Below are 14,679 nucleotides of genomic sequence, written 5' to 3' on the forward strand. Positions count from 1 at the left end.
CCTGGATCTGCTTATCAATGGTAAACAAGATAAGCTTGGATAAAGCATCATCAATGACTGATTTAAAAGCTTTGCACACACTGGGAAAGAGAAGACACTGAACTGACCATGATCCCTGTTCAGGTCTGGGCAATGTGAAAGCAGTAAATATGAATTTGACTGCTGAGTCTCTAAGAGCACTTGCACAAAAATACTGGGCACTGGATCAACATATCTGGTTTTACAGAGGCCTGACAACAGAACTAGGAAAAAAAGGATTATCCAAAACTAATCAGTTTGGTCTTAAATGGAGATAATGAATGTGAGTAACAACACTGTAATACAGAGAACATAGAGATGCACAAGAGCAAGCACTGCAGATCAGTGTTTGAGTTAAGGAATTTGGTTCCTTTTTCACACATATATGTTGGAAAAAGAGAATCAGTAGTAACTACAGCTTTATCCCTCTGATAACATGCATTTGGTCCATCAGAGCAACAAAATGTTGGTCTAACGCTAAATCCACAAAATAAGTACAATGCCTGACTGTTAGAAGAGTTCAATCCAGGTTTAAGAGAAACTAAGTTTAGAAATGGAGTGTCTGGAAGTAAGCACTGAACCTAATTAAGATAGGTCAGGAACAGTCCGGATTTTATGATGGATATTAGTTGTGCTGTAAATGCCAAGAAGTAGTTTTACACTTTCAAGTTAAACAAATATTTGTAGACAAGTGTTTTCCTGAAAACAGCTTGAACTGCTTAAAGAAGTGGAAGCAATTACACTAGCTTCTTGCTGGGGTAGTCTGACAGCCAAGGAAAAGCAGAGTGGCTGGTGCTCACCGTGCAAATAGGATTTAAGTCTCTGTCTGCAAAAAGAGGAAGCAATAGATCTAGTAAATATTGGCAATGAAAGCGATGCCAAGCTCCAAGAGTCTCTGTTGGAATTGCTAAAGCATAGCATTGTGCATTTAGACAATGAGCAGCTGAATGATCCCAGGTCTCTCTACTGTGGAGTTGGTCACTGTTGTTACTGTCAGTTGGAAAACTGCTCCACTGACCATGCAGAAGGGGAACAAGCAGCCCAGCTCAGCACCAGCTGATTTGAGTGGAGGGAAGGGGAGGAGAACCACTAAGACAACGTAACAGAAATGAATAATTGAGCCTTTAAACAATCCCTAGCGGCAGCACCACAATCTGAATAAACTACAGAAAATCATATTCAAGTAAACATCAAAGGATTCTGCTCTAAAAGGAGTTAATACTGCTCTCCATGGCAAGTTCCCCTTACTTTACTTTATACAGCTACTGCTAGGTGAAAAATGGATGCAATCTCAGCTCCTGCTTCTGGACATGAAGGGCAGTAACTTCAAGCCACGGCTTTTTACTTTTGCAATAGACTTGCTGCATTTTAGTGGTTATTGAAAAAATGCTATGCAAGGAGTTAGTCTCAGTGCATTTATCACACCTGGTTAATAGCCTGGGCCAGGTAACAAAGCTTGGGACATGAAGCAGCATGGAATGTGATTTACCCAATGCTGATGGGACCAAAAAAAGCAGGTAATGGAACAACCAACAGACACAGCTATGTTGAAGTGACAGATATAATCAAAATGAAGAAACACTTTTCAATGGAACCATCAGAAAAACCAACAGAAGTACATCACATCAAGAATGGACACAGCTTCACAGAGGAGGAGTGAATCAGGGCAGCCAGATGATTTCCTTGGTGCTCAGTACAACTAATCTGGTGGGGAAGAGGGGGTGATCTGTCACCAATGGATTGCAGGGAGAAGATACAACTAAAAAGAGCAAAAGGAAAGTGAAGGAAAATAAAATCACAAGCAGCATGAGGAAAAAAGGTCAAAAGAGATCTTTAAGAACAGAATTGGGTGGAAGTGGCTTGGATTACAGAACAAAGAAATAAAGTTTCAGCTTTGGTCACCACGTCTGTGCAAGCAGGTTGTCTAACTGTTCAAATCAGAATAGGAGAAGAACAAAATATCTCCTTTACACAATGTTGGTATGATTAATTCTGATTTCTGTGTGAGCCGCAATGCTTTCATACAATTTGTTCTTTTAAAGTCTTTAAAAATGAGAACAGAGTTTCTCAATAGTAAAGACAAAGCTACAGGTAAAAATATACAACATATAAGCATATAAATGTGAAAGAAAAATACAATTAAAAGGGATCTTAAAATAGCACTGCATGCTCTAACATGGTATTTGATTTTGCTTGTTTACTTAAGGACACATTATCAGGTAGCATGCCTGATACAGGAACGCTCTCATCAAGGAAAAAAAAAGAATCAGTCTCCTCAACTGTGTCTAATTACCAAACATAGATGGCAAAAATCACAATGTACTTGAAAATGTAATCCGGAAGAGCAGCTCAACTCACTTCAAGCAGAATGCATTTGTTCCGCACTTCTAAAAACAAGGCCCCAAATACCTCAGGTTGAGTATTTAAATACCCAGACACTCAAAGTCAAACAAACGATCTGAAAATCTCCTGATTGCTCTTCTATCAGAGAAGCAGTAGGGAATTATGCTACGAAAAGCATAAAGATTATCTTTAGTAGGGTCCAATTGATACTCACAGACCTACTGGTGCAGATGAAGAACGAAGGTGATTTCAACTCAGTGGAAGTTCCTAAATCACAATAGCTTTTCTGAAATACGTACTTAAATAGTCTCTCTCTTCAAAACAAAATAAAATAAAAACATATGCTCATGTTGATGATAAGCTCAAGTCAGCTGTAACATTTTCTACTCAATCGGCTTCCATAAGCTTTCAGACAAACTTTTACACTTTCAAAGGAATACATACAGCATGTAATGTTGGCACTCAGCCTGGCCGTGTGTGTGTTTGCATCAGAGAGCTGCATAAGCAGTTGAAAAGGCTGCATGCTAACACTCCTATTTGTGCATTGGTAACTATTGCCTATACCCCAGCAAAAAAGGTATGGACCCACTTTACTCCATGCAGAAGGATATTAACTCAGCATTTAACTCAACTACCTGTGGGAGGGAAAATGCACAAGCACTAAAGCATTGTGGAGAACTGGGGCATGTGAAAAACAGGTTTTGGTGCAAAAATTCACAACTCACTGTGCCGGGTCTTCTTTGATCTGGAGGTGGAACTGACTTGTGACTATGCTCTTAACAGGGTCAAGACCTCTGAAAATCACTCAGTATGTGACAGCAGTTTAGTTATGGAGATCTGGTCAAGTTTGACATTAAAATATGAAGAATTTGACCACAGGTTTTTCCATATAATTTCTAGATCAACTCTTCCCTTCAAAGGGCTTCTCACATTCATAAATGTTTTTAATATCCAACTAGATTTTAAGAAGATATTTCAGCTATGGTATTGAGTTACTATCGTAATTCAAATACAACAGATTTTACACAACAAAACATTTGACTTGCAATATAAAATCAGTTTTCAAATAGATGTTTAACTTACCTGCCAGAAGTCAGCAACAGTAGCAGGGAGAGGGCCCTGGGTGGCAATAAAGGCCGGGTTTCGGGGGTCGTGGTCCATCTGAAATCAGGAAGGAGAACACAGACTGGATTTAGTTGAAGGAAAATCCTTTGCTGTGTTACAAACAGAGAGTACACTGGGGCACTAACAAAGGACTTCCTAAAGGCCTGTTACATCCCTCCATTCTTCACTGGCAAGCAAGAACTTCATTTCTATTTATATGCCTAGAGGAGACCATTTTCCACAAAAGACTGATGGTACCACATGAATATCGTGATGAGCAATGTCCTGTGTCTTCAATATGCAGTGTAAGATCATTTACGGTAGCTGACAAAGGCATTTGAGGTCAGCACTGTGGTTTCATAGCAACCTAGGAGCCATCTGAAACTCTTTTTTTTGTTTTGTTTTACACTGAGTGTTAAGAATCCTCCAAACATTTAAAAATGTTCTTCATTTCCACTATGCCAGTCAAGGGCTCATGTAACTCAAGAAAAAAAAAAAAAAAAAAAAAGCAAAAATGGGGAACAAATTCAGTTTCTGGCTTTTTCTGGTTAGCTGAGCTGCCTAAATGCATGGATTTGCCCACAACAGAAGTAGTTCTGCCTAAAGACCTTAATTATAACATTTAATTCAAGGAGCAGAAAATTCACTGAGCAGAAAAAATAAAGAATCTAAGAAACAAAGCCGTGAAGAGTAAATAGGATTAGTGTGTTACAATGAACGTTTTCTAACCGATGGGTGGTTTTCTTGGTTCTAAATCACAGGAACCATTCTGCTGAAAAAGAAGATCTGCTGATGGGATTAAAAAACAAACAAACTCATTCCGACCCTGAACTAGGCAAGACAAAACTTCAAACATAAAGAAGAAAGACACTGAAAACAGCAAGAGTTAACTTACACCCATGTAGCTGAAGGCAAAATTTGTCTCAATGCATGATTCTGCTCTATAAGTAAAGATCTGAATAAGAATGAATGTGAGACACATTTGAATTAACAGGCATCTCCTGAATTTATTCATAGCCTATCAAAATGTTCAGTGATGGTACATGTCAGCATAAAAGAAGGCACCTCATAATTATATGCACATAAAAGCGGGAAGAACCATAAAAGAACAGATGTAAGTTATTCTAACAGAACAACAATGTGATGAATGTTGCAAAAAAGAAGAGAATCCTTTAATGCTTCTAATTTTCTGATGTATAATTAAACTGGACTTGATATTAAAATTCTCCATGACAACACAACACAGGTAAAACGAAGCCACTGAATAAAAGCTTACTTCTAATTCACCACCCACAGTTATCAGAAACCTTGACCAGAATGTAATACCTTCATTTTATTCTGAGCTTCATTGAGATGCTTCTCTGATCAGCAAACAACTCTTCACAACAAGCAATCGCTCAGAACAAATTTCAGCCTTGCGTCTTGACAAAAGCAATTTTGATAGCAGGACATTTTCCCCCAATCTCAAAATACCCAGTAGTAAATAACTTTCTTCAGAAAGCAGTATTAGTAGAAACTTACAAACCATTTCAAACTGGGCACCTTTCTGTGCGTTTTGCTTTCTCTTACATTTGAGGCACTGAATTGGACACTGAAAACAACAACAGATGTGATTAAGCAAAGGCAGGCCTAAAGGTTATTTCTCCTTATGGGCAGCCTGGTCTAGCATTAGATATGTAGGTTGGTGACCCTAACTGTGGCAGGGGCTTTGGAGCGTGATGATCCTCGAGGTCCCTTCCAACCCAAGCCATTCTATGATACGACGACTCTATGGCTAAATACTTTGTTTTGAATCCTGTGATTTAGTCATGTACTGAAATGCTTTCCTACACCGTAACTAAAAATCTTGGCTTACAAAAAGTAACCTGCACCAACAAGAATGTACTGCTCCCCATGGAAACTAGTGTGCATGCATGCAGCTTACTTGAAAATGATGCCACCTGTCAAGAGTTCAAGAATCTGACTTGGAAACATAACCAACAGTGAAACACAAAACTTTATAAAAATAAGAGCTTAATTTATCCTTAAAGCAAATTCGTTATGCCAGAAAACAAAGGCAGAAGAAATCAAGGATGATGCAAATAGTGCTGTCGTGGAGGAAATACTTGTCACCATTCAGCTGGTTGACTCAGGAATAGGCCAATCTTGGCATTTCAGCATTAATCAGCCCCTGTCACAAAGGTGCTGTTGGAACACGGCAAACATTACAATAAGCACAGAGTAGTGAAGTGTATCAGCAGTTTAGCAATAATTCAAAAGGCAATTACAATTATTGCATTCCAAGCACACTGTGTTGTGCAGAGAACAATTATGAGCAGAAACTCTTCTTGCTTGGAGCAAGCAGAAGATGGCAGAAAGCCTCAGCACACTATTAAATGATCTTTAACTGAACAAAAATGACAGCAAAGATTAAACTAATTAAATTAAATTCCTGGTTTCATCAATTTTCTATTTTATGGACTGTTTTAAGGCCATGTATTTTGAGCCAAGTGCAACCAATCACATTCAGTTTTAACGTGACAATAAAGGACAGCTCTTCAGTATTTTTGTTATGGTCTTTTTTGTTCTCTCAAGGTCACCAAGGCCATCTATCAAAGTTAACAGAAGTTCAAATAGAAAAATAATAGTCAGTAACAGGTTTTAAAGTAACTAATCAAGGATCAAATAAAAGGCTTTTTTTTTTTCCCCAGGCAAGGATCCCTCAGATTTCTCACATCACAAGATAAAGCAGAAAATTCTTCAAGAATACTGAACAGCAGGTTTCATACTATTGAGTATTATTAAAGTGAAAAATCAACTGCTTGCTAATATTTTACTAAGGAAAATCCTTCAGAAATCATCCTAACTGTAATTGTTCAAAAAAAAAAAAAAAAAAAAAAGCAAGATTTTTTCGCTTCATGTTCCCATTCAAGCACAACGTTCACATGACTGGCATCAGAATTGGTGGAACAGCCTTTTCTCAAAAGAAGAAAGGTGCAATTATTGCAGCAGTAATGCTGTGGCAGATATCTCATTTCCTGATGTAATACGACAGAGGCAAACCTGGTGATGTTTCAGAATGGGATTCCATGTTATTGTATTAAGGAAGAAAGGAATCAAGGATCAAATACTAGAACGGGCCATATTAACTGGTCTTTTGGTCATTACCAAAAGCAAATGGGAACAAACAGGATCATCATTCATGTTTATTGCTAGAAAACAAGCGCCACAGAAAACAATCCCTAACTATTAGATATATTAGTGGCATATTTGTGCTTTTCTACAGTAATTTCTAATTAAAGTCAATGTACTCTGTTTTGGAGCAGAAAATATAAATTTACTTTACTAGAGAGTAAAAAACTCCTCTCGTTGTTCATACAAGAGCTCCACTATCCAACTGCTCTGTTTCTCTGAAGAATTCAGTATTTTTGTGAGTTAGAAATCCCATTGCTGCAGGATCTCACTGATCATGCTGATGAAGTACAGCAATATCAATACATTCTGGGAGAAAAATCCTCAAACCTGTTGTATTTGACATAGCAGTACATACAGATCCTTGAGAAGCAGTCTTCATGAAACTGGAAACTGAAGTAAAAGCAAAGATGTCCAGAGGCATTGATGACCATTTTAAACTCTCACGTACATTATACACTGATTCATTCCTGCCCTTTACCTTCTGCCTCAGATTCTCAGATCCTTACTTTCTGCACACTACAACGCTGGGCAAGATGTGATCTCAGCCACACTGTATTCACCTTGACCTAAATCTGAGCTGAAATATTCCTATAAGATCAGAATGAGATACAGTGGAGACTAAATAAGACGGAAATCAAGTTCAACTTTGATTAATGCCTTAAATTTGTATGAATTCAAGGTACTAGGTGGTTTCCAGATTCAATGAGCATATACTGTCCATATAATCTACGCCTCTACATCTATTTACTGTACACCATAAGGCATAAATAACCTATGAAAGTAAAAAAAGTGTGTCCACTAAATGCTTCTGAACTCTGTAATCACTTAAATTTCAGCATTAAAACAAAAGAAGGCAGACCAGACCTCACCTTCACGTTTGGTTTAAAATTTAAAACAAATTTCCCATCCTTCTTTTAAAACCCCTAATGGAATGAAAGAAGTAAATCTGGCTGTGAATGCTGTTATGAATTTCAGAGCCCATTCCTGGTGATGAAATTTGTATGCTGTGTTTGAACAAACTGTCACGTTAATGACATTCCTCAGTCTGGTGTCTTCAATAATAAGCAAACTGAGTTTTTAAATGTAGTTGATGGGATTTTTTTTCTCTCCCAGACACCCTATGAGGAAAAACAGAATTCCCATTTACTTTCATGACCTCTGATTTAAAAGCAAAGATTGCACATTATTTACCACTGGATGATTTTCCCGAAATTTAATGAGGACTAAATACAAATATGACAGATGTAATTATCACAGTTTTATTCTGCACAGTCAGGGTCTCCTTGTGCTGTAATTGCAAGCCTTTCATTCAGCAGCCAATAGCAGAGCTATTATCATATTACTTTATTTTATTCCGGAGAGGAGGGAAACAGATTTCTACCCCACTTTTACCCTGCAAATTCTCCCAAGGACTCATTTTGCCTGGCCTGAAGCTACATGAAAATTAAATGGCTACAGAAAAAAACTTGGATTAAATCTCTGCTGGTTCTCTTCAACTTCTTCCAGGCATACTGAGGCCACCAATCTAACCCCAGTTTTCACAACATGCTAGAGGGAAAGCTGCTCTTGAGGGAGCAGCATTTGTTTTTTTAAAGGAAAGAAGATGTGGGCAGGTGGCCAGCTCATTGTCTAGCAATGGGATTTTTATTTATTTTTTTTTTTTAGCTGTGTTCTGCTGCACTCATTTAGACTTAAGGCAATGCTGAGTGATGCCCAGCTGGAGGCTGGACCACTGACCTAGAAGCTGGATACCCAGCAACACGTACATGACTGGAAGCCTCCCTACCCAAAGCACAAATATAATTGCTTTATTCTGCACTCTTCCCCTGGCGGACAGCTCACATGCAGGGAGGAGAAGTCCTCTTCCAGTTTAGAGCCTCTGCTATTAGTGTTCATCTTGCAGTTCACAATGCGCTCCCAACCCAAGCACTGGTTGCACCACTGCACAAGTGCACCAACAAACATCACAGTACTGACATGGTAATTACTGATGTTATTTAAGTAGAAAGACAACCTTCTGGAAGAAAGAAACAGCAGAACTTTTGGAGAGTGAATAAAGGTACAATCGTTTTTACTCCAAATCCACAAACAGAAAACAAACAGTAGTAGTGTGTGACCTGTGCAGTGTGAACAGTGCAGAAAATACTGCAGAACCAAGGGGCTGACAGAATATTTTGGCAGGCTTCCAAGGTGGTGAACAGCACTGAAAGCCTCCATTACTCCTAAATTCTACCTCTCCGTACAGAAACAATTCCAGATTAACAAAAAATTTACTCTAACCTGAAGATATCTCATTCTCTTGAAATGAGGCAGTTTGCAGGGAATCTTTCTAAAATACGAGCTTGCAAACTAGTGTCTTCCTCCCACTGACCTTCAGGAAACACATTTGAACTACTGCTTTCAAAACAGCACAACTACTGAGTTAGCTAAACAAACTCGCAAAACTATTTGGAGCATCTCTTTCCTTGGTTTAACAGGTTGTCTACGTGAATGTGGGCTGTGGCACTCCTTCCCACACTGTAGGATCCCTACCACAAAGAAGTGGAGCTTAATAGTTTCTGTTGGGAGTTTTCTACGGCTATGAAAGACCACAGGTGCTTGTCCAAACCCAAACAGTCGTGTACTTACATACATCTGAGCACACGAAGAGACAGGGAGACAACCTGAAGAAATTCAGTTTGTGTGACTTTTCTTACTAGACCAAACTCTTGAGTCTGGGAAAGCTACATAAAACAAAATGTCTCCTAATCTTACAGTAGAAAATATCCTTGAATGCTGGAGAGACCAGACTAGAACCCCCTGTAAAACCAGAAGACTTAAATGCTGTGCCAGTGGAGACCCTCTCCCTGCAGTAACATGGTGCATCCAGTCAACATAAATATCTTGCTATTTATGTCAGCGGAATATCTTAGCTTCTCCATTCCCAACAGTACTTGATCTAACACTTGTCTCATCAATGTAATTAAGGGAATATCTATTCTATAATCCAGAAATAAAATTGAAACAGTCATATAAATGCATTCCAGATTTTACCCATCAACCAAGCGAATCTGTGTGCCAAAACCAGTTAGACTGTGCCCACATAGACTTCTGGGCAACTTGCATAAGTCCATACTCACTTCTTCGGCAAAAATACAGCATCTGTGCTACTGGCAGCTCTGAACCTGGCTTAGAACCATATCTAACAATGTTGTAGTTCAATTTCTTGAAACAGTAGAAATTAACACCAAGCACTTAAAGGAAAACAGTATCTCAGTCCCCGTTAACACTTGCTTCTAAATCTCTCAGATCCCGCTATGACATAAAAGCCTGAGCAAACAGAATTCACCCAATGTGCTCTAAAAACAGAGAAAAAGAGCACTGAAGTCCTGGAGTTGAGCCTCTGTGTATGATTTTATAAGTGGGATACAAATTTCCTGGAGCTCAAAGTTACTCAGATGATCTGATCCCGAGGCCAGTTAAAGCTTGGTCTAGAAATGTTTAAAGATGCCTCAAAACAGCTTCAATCCATGCACATCTTACCCTTGTCCTCTGAAATGGCAGCTGGAAATCCCTGAAGACTGCACGTGCTCTTCTCTATCTTCAGTCAAAGACAAAAGTTTCCTGAAAATGTCTGCTGCATTCTTTGTATTTTAACTCTTTGAATAAAACATTTGTATATATGCAATGAAATGAGGCTTTTGAACTCCAATCCAAGTAAAGAGTATGAAGCTCAGAAAAAAGTTTCGATTTTTTTTTTCCTTTCTTTTGGGGGGGGGGGGGGGAAGGAAGGAGGGAGAAAGTATTGTCAACAATCTTGGAAGAAAGCAGCCTCTAATCTCATGCTGTAGCAAACTGTCAGCTGCTTTGCCCACATGAATTGATTTAACTGGGGGAGTGATACTCCCCAGGAAAATGAAACAGTAACAGCACACACAGCCCACTCCATCCTAAATTCTTTATCATAGAGTTTCACTCTAATAATTTTCTCCAGTAATGTGCATAAAAACCACATGCAAAGTGACATGCATCACAGTAGTTTCCATAGAGGTCAAAGACACAGCTCCTTTCTTCCCCTTCAAAAGGCATCCTGATGCTTTCACTGAGAAGCCAGGATAGGGCAACACTATTGGCTCCATCAAACCTGCTTTGTGTCTAAAAATAGAGAGCTTTTCTCCCTATCACCTTTCACAGACAAGCAAGGATCTATACTCAGCATAAGTAGGACAAGAAAGGGCAGCTGGGCCATGCTGAGGTATCCAGAGGCAACAGCTGGGCAGACCTAATTTGCAGTTTGAATGAACATAAAGAGGTAAGGGAACTTGTTACTCTTTTCAAAACAGCAAGCCCTCCAAAGAACCAGGAGGGCTAAAGAAACACAGCTATGCACTACTAGGAATGCAACAGATGAAGTAAGGGAAAAGGAAATGTCACTTCTTGCTCCAGAAATTCATAAGCTTGGAAAGGTTGGTGGTCTGCACCTGCATAAACCATTCCTCTTATGACATTAGCCAGTAAGACAAGCTTAAAGTGAATGAATCATAGTTCACAGAATTGTATGAGTACGAAGTGACCTTTAAAGATCATCAAGTTCAACCTCCCTGCAATGAGCAGGGACACTACTGCTCCATCAGGCACTCAGAGCCCTCCCTGTCCAGCCTGACCTGGAATGTCTCCAGAGATGGAGGGAGCATCCACATCTCAGAACAACCTGTGCCCATGCTTCGCAACCCTATTGTAAAATACCTTTTTATTATATCCACTACCCCACCTTTAGTTTGAAACCATTTCCCCTTTTCCTACCAGAGCAGACCGTGCTCAAGAGTCTATCTCCTTCTTTCTTATAGTCTGTCAACCAACCTTAGCCTCCTCACAGAAGGACAGCTAAGCAAAAGGCATATCACTGATATTTATCATCACTGCAAATATCAAGTAAAGAAAACTGACATTGTTGTGAGACAGAAGAACTACCTAGTGTCTCTGTTGTTCTGAAACGAAACCCACAAGAGAATTGAATGCACTTGCAGGAGATTTCTTTGTCTTCGGTTTCAAAGGACACTGAGACATCAGCATTGTGAGGCAGTGAGATACTCCAAGTTAGCGTATTTTAACAGCATGGAAATACAAGGAAAGATTACTTGGATTATTTCTCATAAACTGTTGCACTTACAATTGGGCTAGCATTGATGTAGTCTGAATTGTCGTGGCTATTTTCAGCTTTCAGACATATCCTGGAGTGATCATCTGCAAAGGCAAACAAAGAGATGAAAGTTACAATAGATAGGATACTTGTATAGAGAAGTAAACTGAAATTCAAAGTCAGATTAACATGCACTTCAAGACAGGCACTTCAACAGGGTAAGCAGCAGACAGGATACTTTCTTCTGACTCCTAATGCAGCCTAAGTTTGATACAACCACAGTCACAGCTTGGCTCAGGAACGAAGCTGAGATATCTCAGGGGCTGAGTATCAATATGTGAGCACCACAATATGGTGCTGCTCAGGGAGTTTAAGATTTAAACTAGGAAAGTCACTAGGAAAAAAGACGGTACTACAGAAAACACTCCTGTGTTTTTGCAGGGTCATGGGAGAAGCAAGCTGATGGACTTGGTCCATCTGGCTTCTCTTTAAAATGAACAGCAGGAACACCGAAGCACAATTTGGAGCTGGACAGAAAGTTAATCTGTCCTGATCAAACATCACTGCTGCGTGGTGCTATGCCAGAGATGTGAGGAGACAATATGACTTGGCAATGCTCCTAGGAGAGACAAAACACAGCACACCTACAACTGAATGTATGAGTGGAGCACACACAGATGTTCCTGCACTGTTGGCCACGGAGCCAGCTCAGGCATCACTGGTAGAGAACACAGCAGCTCTGGACACAGGAGACCGATTCATGGGGTTGTCTATTGTCACAATTCTTTTACCATTTTTGATTTGTATTTTTAATGGCTGTAGCTCAATTATGTTTACAGCAGGTACATCCAAAACACTCGATCTCTTCATTTAGAATTTCAGAATTTACATAATGGATGGGGTTTATTTGTCTGTATTTAGAAAGTGACAACACAGATGCCTGCAACTGTTCCAGTCATCTAGACTTTTCAAGAAAAAAACGTTTCTGGGTCATGAATCATCTCATCCTGATTCAGCTGTCTCAAAAGGCAAGACAAATTACACTCAAAAAGCACCCATTTCTTTCCATCAGCCAGAGAAGGAAGACTAGACCACATGCAGATAACTTACGGCAAAGATGTCTAAATCTTTACATATGAATCTCAAACAACTTTCATCTGATACATAACCTTTATAGTTCACACTCCTCAGCAAAGCTACCCTGCATAGTGCATTGCAGAGAGAGGTTGTGGAGCTGCCCTCCCAGGAATCCTCTACTTTGTATGACTTTAATGAAGACTTGCTTACAGTCACTAGATTGTCACCAAAGTTTAACACACAGATCTTCTCCTGGAATAAGATTAGATACGTGCAAGGCATGTCAAACAAACGAAGATCCATTCTTGACTATTCACACAAAATGAGCCTTCAACATAGCACGAGGATCAAGAAGACGAGAAAGAGAGCTCGCTCACATATATTGTTTGCTTCCACACTTACTTTAGCACCGCTATATCAAAAATATGAAACAAAAATGATCTTGTTACACCTGAGATCTTGGGACTAGCCAAGATTTTTTTTTTATAGGAAGCTTTACAGTGAGCATTGCCACAGAGTGCCTGAGGACAGCTCAGAAACTATAGGATTTGCACAGGTTAAGTGCACTGAATGTGATCCCTCACATATCTTAGGCCAAGTAAGCACTGAAGAGAAAGCACATGCCTTGGACAGCAAAACCATTTAAATTAATTACCAAAGAAAATATGTAAGGAATTTTCAAGTAATGAATGTGGGAGACAGTGGAGACTGATTCATCAGTAGTTAGCAAATAGATGTCAGCATGGCTCTCCAATAAAAAGTCGAGATTCAGATCAGTACTTTTAGAATTTTTTATTTTAAACACAGTATTTCATCTCTACTCTCTGCTTTAGTGTACCTTATCACTATCCTGCTGCCCTGTAAGGTGAGACAAGATAATACTTACGTAGTGGTGAGACTCCATACTTGCTGCCAGAAAAAAGGGTGCAAAAGAGTTGGACACATCTCTTTTGTATATATCAAGAGTTTTCACTCACGTGTGCTTCAGTTGCAGCATCAAGCTTTCATACTGACTATGAACAGATTGGGCTTGCCTCTGCCTGTTATCACTTCAAAGCTTCTAGGAACTAGCATAATAGTGCCTCCGAAACAAGCAGAAAAGGAAAAAATGCAACGGACACACTTTAAAATGAACAACGTCAACATGATCAACAAGCAACAATAAGCAACAGGGAAAATGCTGAATGTACAAGCGTTGTTGGTTTTTGTTTTTTTTTTTGTAAACTAAATATTTGCTGTGTTAGAGGCAAAGGAGGAGCAAGAGAAGCAGGAAATGCAAAAAGAAAAGAAATACACAACAGAAAGAAGGAGGAGAGGAACGTAAGAAATATTAGTTCAATCTAAGAAGCAAGCGGGAAAGATGAATAAAAAAATAGGAGAGGAGAAAGAATGAGAAAGAAATACTGCTACTTGCTATTGCAATCTGGGCAAGCTACAACTAGCCATCATTTCAGATGTCTACAATAGCTGCAGACAAATGCTGCACTGTTTTGCATTTGTTATCACTCCAGCCAAACCACAGCTGAAAGAAAAATAAAACGCATAGATGGAAGTGTATAGCAGAGAGGATTCCTAAACAAGAAGGCTACTACCAACATACAGCTGAGGAGAAATACAATACAAGTTGTGTTTTACATACATACAAAGTATAAGTGCAGAGGATGGAGGACAAAGGATAAAATATACAGCAGATATGAGTTTGTACTATATGGATACTCAGGCCATTAGCAGTGCACCTGTCTCCCACAGAGCCTGTGTTATTCCTTCGAGCAATACATGGTGGCCTCGAATAATTTAGGTATCTCAAATGGCACTGAATTCCTATATTTAAGCAGTCGAATTGG

The 14,679-nt window shown here is 39.3% G+C and overlaps 1 protein-coding gene across 6 annotated transcripts in view; it reads right to left on the bottom strand.

Moving 5' to 3' along the window:
* Positions 1–14,679, bottom strand: part of PTPRN2 (protein tyrosine phosphatase receptor type N2) — a 617,090-nt gene that overhangs the window by 38,634 nt on the left and 563,777 nt on the right. For 5 of the 6 annotated variants that reach the window (XM_048951018.1, XM_048951017.1, XM_048951019.1 and 2 more), the window contains exons 16-17: positions 11,789–11,862; positions 3,445–3,522 (exon numbers count right to left, since the gene is read on the bottom strand). In XM_048951018.1, the coding sequence (XP_048806975.1) occupies positions 3,445–3,522; positions 11,789–11,862 (152 nt within the window). Of the gene's footprint in view, positions 1–2,595; positions 2,629–3,444; positions 3,523–11,788; positions 11,863–14,679 lie in introns of those variants that run through there. The other variant, XM_048951021.1, reaches the window with a different exon arrangement.

The sequence above is a fragment of the Lagopus muta genome, chromosome 7 (assembly GCF_023343835.1).
Source record: "Lagopus muta isolate bLagMut1 chromosome 7, bLagMut1 primary, whole genome shotgun sequence".
In the NCBI taxonomy this organism is placed as follows: Eukaryota; Metazoa; Chordata; class Aves; order Galliformes; family Phasianidae; genus Lagopus; species Lagopus muta.